The 15,098-nt window shown below is 39.4% G+C and overlaps 1 protein-coding gene across 5 annotated transcripts in view; it reads left to right on the plus strand.

Moving 5' to 3' along the window:
- NIPBL (NIPBL cohesin loading factor) overlaps positions 1-15,098 on the plus strand; it is a 165,208-nt gene that overhangs the window by 129,081 nt on the left and 21,029 nt on the right. For all 5 annotated transcript variants that reach the window (XM_054809656.1, XM_054809659.1, XM_054809660.1 and 2 more), the window contains 9 exons: positions 3,571-3,709; positions 3,920-4,002; positions 5,039-5,171; positions 6,045-6,188; positions 11,880-11,969; positions 12,204-12,418; positions 12,518-12,620; positions 13,557-13,655; positions 13,757-13,903. In XM_054809656.1, coding sequence (XP_054665631.1) covers positions 3,571-3,709; positions 3,920-4,002; positions 5,039-5,171; positions 6,045-6,188; positions 11,880-11,969; positions 12,204-12,418; positions 12,518-12,620; positions 13,557-13,655; positions 13,757-13,903 — 1,153 coding nt within the window. The remainder of the gene's footprint in view (positions 1-3,570; positions 3,710-3,919; positions 4,003-5,038; positions 5,172-6,044; positions 6,189-11,879; positions 11,970-12,203; positions 12,419-12,517; positions 12,621-13,556; positions 13,656-13,756; positions 13,904-15,098) is intronic.

A 15,098-nucleotide genomic window follows, 5' to 3' on the forward strand; every position in this document is an offset into this window, starting at 1 on the left:
TCATATTCTTATTCCTCTCTCTGGCTGCAAAAGCTACTGCTAGTTTTGGGGTTTTTTTTCCCCTTAACTATGTTATCCCAGAGGCACTACCACTGACGCTGATGGGCTTGGCCTTGGCCAGAGGTGAGTGCGTCTTGGAGCTGGCAGGCATTGGCTCTGTTAGACATGGGGGAAGCTTCTAGCAACTTCTCACAGAAGCCACCCCTGTAGCCCCCCCGCTACCAAAACCTTGCCATGCAAACCCAAAACATATCACCCCTTATCTGTGTGAATCACATATTTAAGAATCGTCATTAAAATACACATTCATCACACAATTTTCACGGACTTCGATCACATCAACAAAGAAACCAGAATTCCTCACAGCAAAATCAAAATAACATCATCACAACACCAAATAAGGTGGACAATTTACACACGCAATCCACCCCTCATCCCTTCCCCACAGTTAGAACAGCAGCAATTCTCCACCATGATTCCACTCTCCAGCTATATTCAGTCCATGTTATGCCCATTACCTCTTCCAATTACTGCCCTTATCTCGAATTGGCCCTGCCCCACATTGGGTGCCAGAAAGGACTGTGGTGGGTTGACCCCAGCTGGATGCCTGATGCCCAGCAAAGCTGTTCTGTCACTCCCCTCCTCAGCTGGACAGGGGAGAGAAAATACAATGAAAGGCTCCTGGGTTGAGATAAGGATGGGGAGAGATTATTCAACAATTACTGTCACAGACAAAACAGGCTTAATTAGAAAAATTTCCTCTAATTTCTTACCAAACAAATCAGAGTAGAGCAATGAGAAATAAAACCAAATCCTAAAACAACTCCCCCCATCCCTCCCTTCTTCCCAGGCTTAACTTTAGTCCCAGTTTTCTCTCCCTCCTCCCCCCACAGCAGCACAGGGGTACGGGGAATGGGAGTTGCAGTCAGTTCATCACACATTGTCTGTGCCGCTCCTTCCTCCTCAGGGGGAGGACTCCTCACACTCTTCCCCTGCTCCAGTGTTGGGGTCCCTTCTGTGAGAGACAGTGCTCCATGAATTTCTTCAACATGAGTTCTTCCCATGGGCAGCAGTTCTGCACAAACTGGTCCAGCATGGGTACCTTCTACGGGGTGCAGACCTTCAGGAGCAGACTGTTCCAGCGTGAGTCCCCCACGGGGTCACAAGTCCTGCCAGAAAACCTGCTGTGGCATGGGCTGCTCTTTCCACAGGTGAACAGGTCCTAACAGGAACCTGCTGCGGCGTGGGCTTCCCACAGGTCACAGCCTTCTTTGGGCATCCACCTGCTCTGGTGTGGGGTCCTCCATGGGCTGCAGGTGGAACCTCTGCTCCCCCCTCACCCTCCATGGGCTGCAGGTGGACAGCCTGCCTCACCATGGTCTTCTCAATGGGCTGCAGGGGAACATCTGCTCTGGCACCTGGAGCACCTCCTCCCTGTCCTCCTTCACTGACCTTGGTGTCTGTAGAGTTGTTCCTCTCACATATTCTTACTCCTCTCTCTGGCAGCAAAAGCTACCACTAGGTTGTTTCTTTTTTTCCCCCCTTCTCAACTCTCTCATCCTAGAAGTGCTACCACCATTGCCGATGGGCTTGGCCTTGGCCAGCGGCGGGTCTGTCTTGCAGCCAGCTGGCATTGGATGTTGGACATGAGGGAAGCTTCTAGCAGCTTTTCGCAGAAGCCTCCCCTGTAGCCCCCCTGCTATCAAAACTTTGCCACACAAACCCAAAACAATTAAGAACTTGTGGGCAGTAGCATTTTCAGATTTGTAGATGTAGGATTTTAGGCTTCAGTAGTAATTAATACTTTAAAAATCTGCAAGTCCACAAGCTGCTCTTTATTAGAGATTGGTATTTCAAAACAATGAGAGCAGAATTACCTGACAAATATCTTGTAATAATTGCTGTTTCTTATGCCATCACATTTGTGCCTGCTTACAAAAATAATTGAACTATCTTATTATTTGTCTCACTAGGGATGTAAATGTGTGTAATGCTAATGTGCATTCAGAGGGTTTTTTTGTTGGAAAATTCCTTGGTTCTGTTTGTAAGGAGTTACCTAATTTCTTCATTGGTAAAGCTTAATAGGAAAATTCTGGCCGAAGTTCTTTGCAGACACACTTGGAGCACTCTTCCCAGGAAGGAAATCAATTTAATATCCCTTTGAATGAGTTTCATTTAGGAGCTATTCTGTTCACTTCAACTGTCTTTTAAACACTTCATCTGGATTTCAGCGCATCTTCAGAATAACAGTATAGGCTCAGGTTCGATCTGAGAAAGAATCTGATTTGAACTGGATTTCAGTTAAAATTGAGGTTGGGACACTTTAAATTACTCTAAAACATTTGTTGTTGGTGTTGATTTTGTTCCCTGCTTGCATACATCTTGCCCTCTGAGACAGACAAATTGTTAGTTAAATACCTGTTCTGTCCCAGGGTGGATCAAGAGGAAACATCCAGGAAAAGAAATGCACTGAAACATTGAAGTTGAATTCAGCAACCCTAATGTTAACCTAAGTGTGTGATCCTAGTATTTGCTAGTGTTTTGGTTATAGACATCAGAGAGATCTAGCAAATTGGAAGGTGGTAGGAATAGGAGCATAAATGGTAGATATGCTCTTTGAATTAGGACCTGTACCAGAAAGAAGTCACCATCTCAAGGCCACAATGACTGCACTGTTTCTCTAGAGTCCTAACCCTGGTCTGTTAAAGGTCATTCTCTAACTGTGGCTACAGTCATGAAGGGTACAGCTTACACAAAATTTGACATGGAAAGTTTTTTCTTTCTAAAAGTGGTGAAAGATAACTTCATAAAGATAATAATTACAGTCTGTTTTGTGACCAGTTAGTATTGTGATAATTTGTGGAGAATGATGTCAGGGATTATCACCTTTTCATATTGTTAAGGGTAGCAATAGGTGGTGTTCTTGTATGTATGGGTAGTAAACACCATACTATTTCTCAGGAAACATCATGGTAGAAACATGGAGTGTATTCATACTGGTCTTACCAACTTAAAGACACACTGAAGACATGTTTAAAGACACCTGGATGCTGAAGTTCATAGTCTGTTATGCTACCTCAGATTACCATAAGTGTAACTCTTGTAGAAGTCAGTCCAGATCATGGTCACTATTTTCTGTTATTTAAAAGTCCTGCACATTTCACATACATTAAATAATATATAAGTAATAAATTATTAGGGCAACAGTTTAAAGTCTTTTTTTGTGTGTTGTGTTGGAAATGGATATGGCATTATACATAGGAATATATAGCATATAGGATGTAGGTGTTTGATTTATTAAATATTCCTGTAGATTTTTCAGCTGCTGAACTTCACTGATACTCTGATAGCCCATCTGTGGGCTGTTTCAGCTCTCTGCCTGAGAATAATAATGTTTTTGTTAAACCAAATCTTACACTGCATAAGAGAGAAGCATATGACTAGATAAATGTCTAGAACACAGTTTTCTAGCTGTGGGAATGATTTTAGATTGATACTATTTAGGACCAAAAAAATTTTTGTTTTGTCTTTTTTTTGTTTAGTTTTAATGCTGTCTTTTCTTATTAACAGGCTAAACAGCAGTGACACTGATGGAGAGCCTATGTATATTCAGATGGTAACGGCACTAGTTCTGCAGCTTATTCAGTGTGTGGTGCACTTACCATCAGCAGAAAAAGATTCTAATTCAGAGGAGGAATCAAACAAGAAAGTAAGATAATTTTAAAAAGTGATAACTTTTTTTTTTGTGCAGGAATGACTTTGTACGTTTGTAGGCATAATATTTTATTATGGTGCTCTAGTAATCAAACCTTGTAATTCTATGTCTGCTGTAATTATTTGATGCATGAGAAATGCTGATCTGGAAATCATATTTCTGTGTATGCTAAAAAAATAGACAAATGTATCTTGTTATTTTTAGGTGGATCAAGATGTGCTTATTACTAACTCATATGAAACTGCCATGAGAACGGCACAAAACTTCCTTTCTATTTTCCTTAAGAAGTAAGTACTGTTGCAGTCTTTAGCATATTGATGAAACCTGCTGCGAATAAAGTCTGTCATACCTTAAGACAAACCTAACCACTGGCAATGCTAAATACCTATTTGTAAAGTTATTTATAACAATATACTTCATAGATCACTAAGAGAGCTACCTGTCTGGACAACAATTTTTATGGAACAGAAGTTCTGCAGAGTTCTTTATATGTTAAAGAATCTGTTTGATAGTTACATAGGAACCTTTTATTAGAGGTCAGTTACTTATCTGAAACCTGGAAGAGAAGGCTGAGTAAATATTTAAGCAGTGAAATCATATTCGTTCAGTCATCAGAATGACAAAGATATAAAAAACTTAAAGATTACTTTCAATTAGCTCAAGTTAGGAATGTCAATAGCTCAACAGGGGGGAAAAAAGTATAGTATACCTGAATAACTAAAGGATTTCTAAGAATAAGTCCTGAGGTTTTTATTGTGTTAATTTCTACTTTTAAGCTGAAAGGCTATTTAATAACCATCTAGCAATCTCTTTGTATACTCCTGGTATCATTAAAGTTAAGGATGCCACATAGAAGCAAAACACTATTGGGTATGTTATCTTTTGATTTTTTTACATTCTGATTTTAACCTAATTGGAGCAGAATACTGAGACGTCTTCTCATTGTCAGATAAATCAGACCAAGCTTAAGGAATGTAGACACATCATCTCCTAAATACCCCACTCCAGTTTGAGCTTTACAATTTTACCTACTTTGTGCATCCACGTTAATGCAGACTTTACTCAAAGCAATAAATTAAAAAAATGTTAGGAACAAAATTCTACTATCGTGGATTAACTGCTTTAATTGCAGTGCAACTTGGAGTTACAACTTTTTAAACTATTTCTCTGTGAATTAATAAACTTTCTGCTAATATTTCAGATTTTTTTTACAATTGCATAGAACTTTTTCTGATTAAACATAGGATTGCTTAAGTTTACATCAGAAGAAAAGCTTAAATGGCTCTTAAATTTGCTTACAAAATGCATTTTTCTTTTAAACAGGTGTGGCAGTAAACAAGGGGAAGAAGATTACAGGCCACTGTTTGAGAATTTCATTCAAGATCTTCTTTCCACAGTCAATAAACCAGAATGGCCAGCTGCAGAATTGCTACTTAGCTTATTAGGAAGGCTATTGGTAAGGGATTTTTGGTTTTAACTATTAGATTAATTTGTTTCTTATTACAATGAAGACTTGTTTACTTCAGCTGAAACTACTACAGGAATGCTGATGGTTGACACATATGCAGCACTTAAGGATTTTCTTACATGTATCACTACTATGTAATACGTAGATAATAAAATCTGTTACAGATCATATGTGTACAGTTTCTCATGGAAGTCCACTTCCACTATTCCATGAAATTTTCAACATGAATAAAATGCCATTGTATATAATAAATGCAGGTGTTCATGTGGAGTAAAGTCAGACTAATGGCTGTAATTATTCATGCTAAATATCTTCTCTGGACTATTCCTTTAGCACAGAACCTGAAAACAATTAAGTGGTTTGGTTTTTTACCATTAATAGCATTTACTTATGATATTTTACAGATGTGAATATTTTTGTTGATGTAATTTTTGAGAGTTGGCCTTCAGTATTACAATGTAATTTACACAGTAATTCATGCCGTTTCTTGGAAAAATATTTTACGGTCTTGTTCCTGGTAAAATCTAGCTTTCTTTATATTTGTGTGAATAATGAGGAAGTTACTTTATGGTGCTTAAGATCTATAATATTGCAAAGGATATCTGCTGTACAATTTATTTTATGAAAATACATATTTTAAAAACCTCTAACAGGCATATTTGGGGAAAGAGAGAGACCTAATAAAGGAAGAAACATTAATGTAACCTAAGTAGTGTATCTGTGATGTAACAGTAAATTACATAATTTTATACAGCGTGGAAGTTACGTGGAATTTTTAGTAAGGTCAAGCAATCTCTTGTGAGAAGAATCTCAGTTACATAAATAAATATTTGGTTTTAATAGTGCATTCTGCTTTCTTAGGTTCACCAGTTCAGTAACAAATCTACAGAAATGGCGTTAAGAGTTGCATCACTTGACTATCTTGGAACTGTAGCTGCAAGACTGAGGAAAGATGCAGTCACTAGCAAAATGGATCAAGGATCTATAGCCAGAATCCTCAAACAGGTGTGTGAGAGTTTCCATGCCAGGTGGGATGTATCCATTCAAATACTTGAAAATTTTAAAGATGTTTGAAAAACTGTCATTGTGAAGAATCAGTCTTCATTGTTCAGATTTCTGAATCAAATAGACTCACTTTATCACTTTTGTTAGCTTGTGTCTTCCTTGCACCATCTCTGTGGTGGTCATATGAAGAAGTTAATTACAGCAGTTAAGCCAGTCCTCTTGTGGTAATACAGAGGAAATAATGGGGCAGCAGTTGGATTTCATCTTAAGAAGCCTTAAAAATACATATGTATGTGCATTTCCTGTTGCAAAGTGGTAACTGAGCTTCTAGCACTCATATACAAGCATTGGAATGTTACACTGTTAGGCCTGTAAGGTTAGTTTTTAGCTGGTAATTTTTTTTTTTCTCTAAACTGGACTTGCATATATCTGTCATTAGAGAGTGCATGTTTGCATTTCTGCTAATGCTGCAAGGTTGGCAACAATTATCAAAGCACTGTATGCATTTGGGCTCTATATAGTACATAGTATGATGAGAAAAACTCAGACTTTATGTGTCCTTTTAAACATACAGACTTGCACATTTCTTATCAACGCTATACATTTCTTTCTGAACTACTAACTCTTCTCAGTGTGATCTAAAGTTGAGTAGTCATATCAAGTTCATTTCCCTTTCAGTTACCTGAAAAGACCTAATTACGTGTACTTTATAATGACCGTTACAGATTTATGTTGAAGGAAAAACTTCTGCACTTTATGGGCATTCAAATAAAGAATCAAAATTCATCTACTCCTTTATGAGGCTGATACTTGCCATAACTTTTGTCGATTAGAATGTTCTACAACATGTAGTGTCAAATCTCTATGTCTATGTGTGGTGGGTTGACCCTGGCTGGAGGCCAGGTGCCCACCAGAGCCGCTCTCTCACTCCCCTCATTCACTAGACAGGGGAGAAAAGGCATAACGAAATGCTTGTGGGTCGAGATAAGGACAGGGAGAGATCACTCACTAATTATCATCATGAGCAAAACAGACTGAACTTAGAGAGAGAATTCATCTAATTTATTACTAGGCAAAACAGAGTAGAGGAATGAGAAAATAAAATCAACTCTTAAAACACCTCCCCCCACCCCTCCCATCTTCCCGGGCTCAACTTCACTCCCGGCTTCAACCTTCCCCCCCTCAGCGGCACAGGGGGACAGGGAGTGGGGGTTATGGTCAGTTCATCTCACGGTGTTTCTGCCGTTTCTTCATCCTCAGGGGGAGGACTCCTCTCATCGTTCCCCTGCTCCAGCATGGAGTCCCTCTCACGGGGTGCAGACCTTCAGGAGCAAACTGCTCCAGCGTGGGGTCCCCCACAGGGTCACAAGTCCTGCCAGCAAACCTGCCCTGGCATGGGCTCCCCTCTTCACGGGTCCACCGGTCCGGCCAGGAACTTGCTCCAGTGTGGGCTTCCCACGGGCCGCAGCCTCCTTCAGGTGCCTCCACCTGCTCCAGCGTGGGGTCTTCCACGGGCTGCAGGTGGAATCGCTACACCCCCTCATCCTTCCTCCATGGGCTGCAGGGGGACAGCCTGCTTCACCATGGCCTTCACCACAGGCTGCAGGGGGATCTCTGCTCCGGCGCCTGGAGCACCTCCTCCCCCTCCTTCTGCACTGACCTTGGTGTCTGCAGAGTTTCTTACATCTTCTCACTCCTCTCTCGGGCTGCAAAAGCTCTCTCTCTCTAAGTGTTTTTCTCCTTCTTAAATATGTTATCACAGAGGCGCTGATTGGCTTGGCCTTGGCCAGCGACGGGTCTGTCTTAGAGCCGGCTGGCATTGGCTCTATCAGACACAGGGGGAGCTTCTAGCAGCTTCTCACAGAAGCCACCCCTGTAGCCCCCCCGCTACCAAAACCTTGCCACGCAAACCCAACACACTATGGCTTAATATAATTTATACTTTTATGTGCTAAACGATTATAACTCTCTGTTGGCAGTGATTCTGACAATTCTACATTAGACTTCATAAGGAAATACTTTAGAAGAATCCTTTTTTCTTTCCTTATCTCCGGAAGTTATAATAGTGTTGGAAGACATTCTAAAAAGATGCATACCTGAGAAGTTACTTGAATTTTTCTATTTGTTTTGGCGTTTTTGCAGGATCAGGCAGTAACTAGGCATTGGCATCTGCAGAAAATAAAATTCCTGTGGGCAATTGAGTGCTAAAAGCATGTTTTCAGTTACTCAGGATGCTTAACATCAGTACTTACTTAACATTAAGTACCATCCTTGGTACACAGTACCGTCCTTGCATTGTGAAAGGTGTGTACTATTCTGTAGCATCAGTCAGGGTAGACAGTGTGTTGTTTATAAATAATTTGTAACATAAGAACAAGTAAATACTTGGAAATGACAGCTAAGCTTCACTTTGCTGTTCAAATGGCAAGAAAATAAGAAAGAAGATCCGTTGGTAGAAATACTCAGCTGTCATCATCAGAAACTTAAATTCTTATTTCCATTCAGAAGTAAACTTATACCTCTAGAGATTTTTCTTTTCTGCTGAATTGAATACTTGTCTCTGCTGGGTATTTCTCTGTACACTCTGATATCATTACCGGGATATTCCCCAGTGATTGATGAATGCTTGTAACTCTGCTGTGGTTTGGACTCCTGACCCATAGAATTAGATTTAGGAGAAAAACTATTCTGTTTTGACATTTTTAAACAGTAGATTTTTTTTCATAGAAATCTGTCATAGATTGTCAAGTTTATTTGAACACTTACGTATACTTTTCATTAGTTTATCTCTTGATACACTGATGCTCTGGACTTGTAACTGTACCTTTGTCCACTTGCTGAAGTTTGCAAGCTGTATTATGTGCAGTATTTGTGACAGGATTCTCAATCTGTGCAGTTCATACAGAAGTTAAGATGGTTATAAGTTACGAGTTTTATTGCTGAAGAACAAAAATTTTTTTGCTGCTGAAGAATTTTAAGCTAGGAATTGTTCTTCTACTTTTATTATCAATATTGAATATGATTTGTTGTGGGCTTCACAGTTTCTCTTTGTTCTGAGTTTTTTACTTGTTTGAAAATAGTTAGGCACTTAAGGTTCATCAAGCAACCCTTTTATTCAGCCAGTTATCCACAGAATTTAACATTGGTTGAAGGCCAGAATTTTGAATCACAATTTGTACATATATTAGGGTGCCAAATGTGTATATATAAACCTATATCAGTATTATGTGTATTGAAGACAGATTTTGAACTCTTGAACTCATTCATTTTGGAAAAAAAAAAAAATCTTTTTGTCTGCAGCTGCAAAGACTTGTTCATTTCAGTATAATACTAAGGAAAAAAGGGTGGTTTATGGGTTTGGTTTTATGCTGTCTTGTAGTTGAGAAAGTTAGTTTTGGACTCATGCACAAGTTCATTGATACTCATTTATTCTGTATAACCTGTATATGGAGACAAGTACATTGTCTTGTAGTCATATACAGGATCATTGTTAGATTGACGTAAGCTAGAACTATTTAAGAGATCAGGACATATATAGAATAGTTTGGGTTGGAAGGAACCTTTAAAGGTCCCTGCAATGAGCAGGGTCACCTTCAACTAGATCAGGTTGCTCAGAGCCCTGTTCAGCCTGACCCTGAATGTTTCCAGAGATGGGGCATGTGCCCCTCTCTGGGAAACCTGTTCCAGTGTTTCACCACCCTCATCGCAGAAAATTTCTTCCTTATATCTAGTCTAAATCTACTGTCTTTTAGTTTAAATCCATTACCCTTTGTCCTATTGCTGCAGGCCCTACTAAAAAGTCTGTCCCCATCTTTCTTACAAGCCCCCTTTAAGTATTGAAAGGCCACAATAAGGTCTCCCTGGAGCCTTCTTTTCTCCAGGCTGAACAACCCCAACTCTCTCGGCCTGTCCTCAGAGGAGAGGTGCTCCAGCCCTCTGATCAGCTTCGTGGCCCTCCTCTGGACTCACTCCAACAGCTCCATGTCTTTCCTGTGCTGAGGACCCCAGAGCTGGATGCAGTGCTCCAGGTGGGGTCTCACAAGAGTGGAGCCGAGTAGAGGGGCAGAATCGCCTCCCTCAACCGGCTGGCCACGCTTCTTTTGATGCAGCCCAGGGTACAGTTGGCTTTCAGCTTTTCATCCACCAGTACCCCCAAGGCCTTCTCTATGGGGCTGCTCTCAATCCCTTCATCCCCCAGCCTGTATTGATACTGAGGGTTGCCCTGACCCATGTGCAGGACCTTGCATTTGGCCTTGTTGAACCTCATGAGGTTCACATGGGCCCACTTCTTAAGCTTGTCCAGGTCGTTCTGAATGACATCCCGTCCCTCAGGCATGGCAACCGCACCACTCAGCTTGGAGTCATCTGCAAATGTGCTGAGAGTGCACTCAATCCCACTGTCTGTGTCATTGATGAAAGTATTAAATGGAACTGCTCACAATATGTACCCCTGGGGGACACCACTCAGCACTGATCTCCATCTAGACATTACCCACTGGATGCAACCATTCAGCCATTTTCTTATCCACTAAATGGTCCATCCATCAAATCCATCTCTCTCCAATTTAGAGAGAGGATTTTGTGGACCACCGTGTCAAAGGCCTTAAGAAGTCCAGTTAGGTGACATCTGTAGCTCTTCCCCTGTCCAGTGATGTAGTCACTCCATCAGAGAAGACCACTACGTTGGTCCAGCAAGACTTGCCCTTGGTGAAACCATGCTGGCTGTTTCGAATCACCTCTGTGTGCCTTATATACATAGAGGAAATATAAGTATTTCCTATTAAATAGCCTCTTGGAAAAAATACATTCTGTTGTTAACATTAATATAGTTTAGATATTACAAATCTGAAACAGCCTCCAGCACTAGTTTTCAGGTGAATATTTCATGTGTAATGTTTTTTGTACATCTTAAAAGTGCTTCACAGGAAAATTAATATTACCCAATTCTGTAGGCAGGCTTTATGCAGTAGGTGACAATTTTTATAAAACGTGTATTTGTTCTCAAGCTTTTTATCTGATAGAAACTTAGTTGAATCTCAGAGAGCATGATTCTTCAGTGCTGGAGCTCAGAGGTGTTTGGGAACAACCTCTGTAAGTTCTTTCCTAGACTGAGCACACTTGCTGCACTTTCTCTGCATGGATGCTTTATCCCTGAAAAGAGTTATACCAAATATTTTTACAAAAGGATAATTTATTTTTATTTCTTCAATGTTTCCCATACCTTTTTACTGTTGTCTTTTTTATATTTCTTTTTATTTTATTCTATTGCCTTTTATCCCTTGTTTACCTGAGAAGTCGCTGTTTTGGTATTTAGTATTGGTGAGACAGCTAACAGTGACTTTGATAGGTTAAACCTTGTGTCAGTCTTCTATGTGTGATTTCAACCCTTCTTTTTTCCTCTGTGGCAAAGGGTCTTCACACAAGATCATAGAATGAAAATTACTGAAATCAGTCAGTCTGACGTAAAACCAGTCTTATTCTGCTCTTAATCTTTTTCGGACTTCAGAGCCACAGTCTAATTTGTTTCAGTCTCTATGCAGTTTATAAGTAATTGGTTAAAAAATTGTTAATGTTCTGCAATTATCAAAACAACTGACCTCAGTGTATTTTATATGTGGACATGCATAGTTTCAGATGATAATTACTAATGTGCAATATTCTGGTTTATAACTATTTTTCTATTTGGGATAGGTTTCAGGAGGAGAAGATGAAATTCAGCAACTGCAAAAGGCTTTGCTAGATTATCTGGATGAGAACACGGAAACTGATGCATCATTAGTGGTAAATTTCAGCTTTCTGATGTCAAGTGTATATAAAAATAATTTCAGTAACATGTACTGAACAAAATTATTTGCTTATTAGTGCTTCAATTAAATTGTCATCCTAACTTACTGTTGATTTGGTTTTTCAAAATATTGTTGATGCATTAGATTCACTTAATCTCATTATAAATCTGTTAATTTTCCTTTTCTGGATCTGTTTTTATTTTCTGTGCATCCTGCTATATTTCTCCAGTTTTCTCGGAAGTTTTATATAGCTCAGTGGTTCCGTGATACAACTATGGAGACAGAGAAAGCAATTAAATCTCAGAAGGATGAGGAATCGTCTGAAGGAACTCACCATGCAAAAGATGTTGAGACCACAGGACAAATCATGCATAGAGCAGAAAGTCGCAAAAAGTTTCTTCGCAGCATCATTAAAACTGCTCCATCTCAGTTCAGTACATTAAAGTATGTTTCAGTACCAGTTATTTCTTTATTAGCCATGCATTTGATATTTTAAGTAATTTTTATAAACATGTCAGAATTAACACATGGAATTTGTTGCAGGATGAATTCTGATACTGTGGACTACGAAGATGCGTGTTTGATTGTTCGCTACTTGGCCTCTATGAGGCCGTTCGCCCAGAGCTTCGATATTTATTTGACACAGGTAAACTGTGCCAGAAGTCTTAGTACAGTGAAACACAGTTGGTTTCTGATTCCAAACACTTTTGCAGTAGTGTGCCATATCTATTCATTGTTGAGCACAGGTATTTAACAGGCAATGATAATGCCATGTGCTTCCGTATTCTGTATTGATGATATAAGTGATTATGTTTCTTTTTCTTGCATGCATTTTGTGTATCATATTGTACATACATTATTTTATTTGTCCATATATGTGTGTGGCAAAATCATTATGATTAGATGTACACAGTAAGAGGATAATTACAAAACGTTGAAATAATTTTCACAGTTTCTGTAAGATGTGTGCTTATTTGGTAATGTTAACTCCTTAAATTGAGCTTAATTTGATTTGAAAATACAAGCCAGTTTGGACAGTTGCTTGCAGTGCATGTTTCTGTCATTTTTGGAAGCTGCTGTTTGACCAGTATCGTTTCTTTGCTTTTTCTGGGAGAGGAAAACTAACATTTTGGCATGGTGACATGTTTGAACTCCAGTACTAGTTTAGGTTGCATTACTTATGTTGATCTGCATACAGAGCCATTCTTATAATTATAGTGCCCAAATCCAACTCTCCTGTTAAAAGAATCATGGTGAAAGCCACAACTGAATGGCAGAAGTAGAGTTTAAAATGAAGGGACTTAGACTGAACATACGGACCATGTGTAAATCCTGTTTGGACCAGTCTTAGAGACGTAGCAAATGCTAGCAAATATCCATGTTCAGTTATCAGTGTCATGGAACATCGCTTGCATGCACTTTTTACTTTTTACTGCCTAAGAAGATATATTCAATTTTTAGTAGACAGATACTCTTATTTTAGTTAAAGTCTTTGCATTTTATTCTCTTGCATTTTTGCCCATTAAACATTGTTTGCTACCTTCCCAAAGCAACTGAATCTTTGTTTTTGCTCTCTTATTAGATTCTGCGTGTACTTGGTGAAAATGCAATTGCTGTTCGAACAAAAGCCATGAAGTGTTTGTCTGAGGTTGTTGCTGTAGACCCCAGTATTCTAGCCAGGGTAAAAAAGGAAATATCCATCATAAACATACATTCTTCTGTCATGCTTAAAATAAATCTTCAATTCTAATTTTGAATCTGTGTTTCATTTGTCCCTTTTAGCTGGATATGCAACGAGGTGTTCATGGACGGTTAATGGATAACTCCACTAGTGTACGAGAAGCAGCTGTGGAGCTGCTCGGCCGATTTGTGCTCTGTCGTCCTCAGCTTGCTGAGCAGTATTATGACATGCTAATTGAAAGAATATTGGTATGGTGACTTGTGATATTTATGATAAAATAAGTCGCATTGGGGAACTTGTTTTTAACTGAGCTTATGTGTTTAATAATATGGAATGATGATCCCAAGAGTAAATTGTATCTTATTTTAATGGGGAGCATCATACTTTTAAGACTAACCTTGTAAAATGCATCACTTACTTCCAGTGAGGTGTGATTACTTCAAAAGACAAACATAAACAGAAAGCTGTACCACATCAGAACCAGGATTATATTCCTTTTGATTCCATTATTATGGTGCAAATTAGGTGAAATGAGGAATTTTGCCACATCTCTGAAGTCTGAGATAATGGATCACTGAGGGCAGTACAGCAGTATGGTGATGAAGAAAGGTGTACAACACAGTAATCTAAAGATACCATTTGTAATCCAATAGGGGAAAAAAAAGATAAAACTACTTGTTTTTCTATGTTATTTTCAGTGTTTTAAAAGACTTCTTATTAGAGTTTTTATAGAAAAAATGGTTTTTGTCTGGGCATTCAGATAAAATACAGTGTTAATTTAACTGTAAGATAACTAGCTTTTAGCGTCCATGTCAGATTTTTAGTCAAATACTATTCATTTTCTCAGGCTGAGAGAGTTGGGGTTGTTCAGCCTGGAGAAAAGAAGGCTCTGGGGAGATCTAATTGCAGCCTTCCAGTACCTAAAGGGGCCTACAGGAAAGCTGGAGAGGGACTGTTTATCAGGGAGTGTAGTGACAGGACAAGGGGTGATGGGTTTAAGCTGAAGGAGAGTCGATTTAGATTAGATATTAGGAAGAAATTCTTTACTGTTAGAGCGGTGAGGCACCGGAACAGGTTGCCCAGAGAGGTTGTGGATGCGCTCTCACTGGAAATGTTCAAGGCCAGGTTGGATGGGGCTTTGGGCAATGTGGTCTAGTGGAGGGTGTCCCTGCCCATGGCAGGGGGTTGGAACTAGATGATCTTTGAGGTCCCTTCCAACCCAAACCATCCTGTGATTCTATGCTATAGTAGTATGAAAAAACATGTTTGTGAAGGGTTTTGGAGATAAGTAGCTTCATGTGCCAGTGAGCACGCATAAAGCAGTTCATCCTGACATTCAGATTCAACGGGTTTTGAATAAGGTAATATGAAGTGAAGCTCCTCATCCATCTCCTTAGAGGAAGCCTGGGAAAATGGAAAAGATTGCTGCACGTATCTTATCCA

The sequence above is a fragment of the Grus americana genome, chromosome Z, assembly GCF_028858705.1.
Source record: "Grus americana isolate bGruAme1 chromosome Z, bGruAme1.mat, whole genome shotgun sequence".
NCBI classification, from domain to species: domain Eukaryota; kingdom Metazoa; phylum Chordata; class Aves; order Gruiformes; family Gruidae; genus Grus; species Grus americana.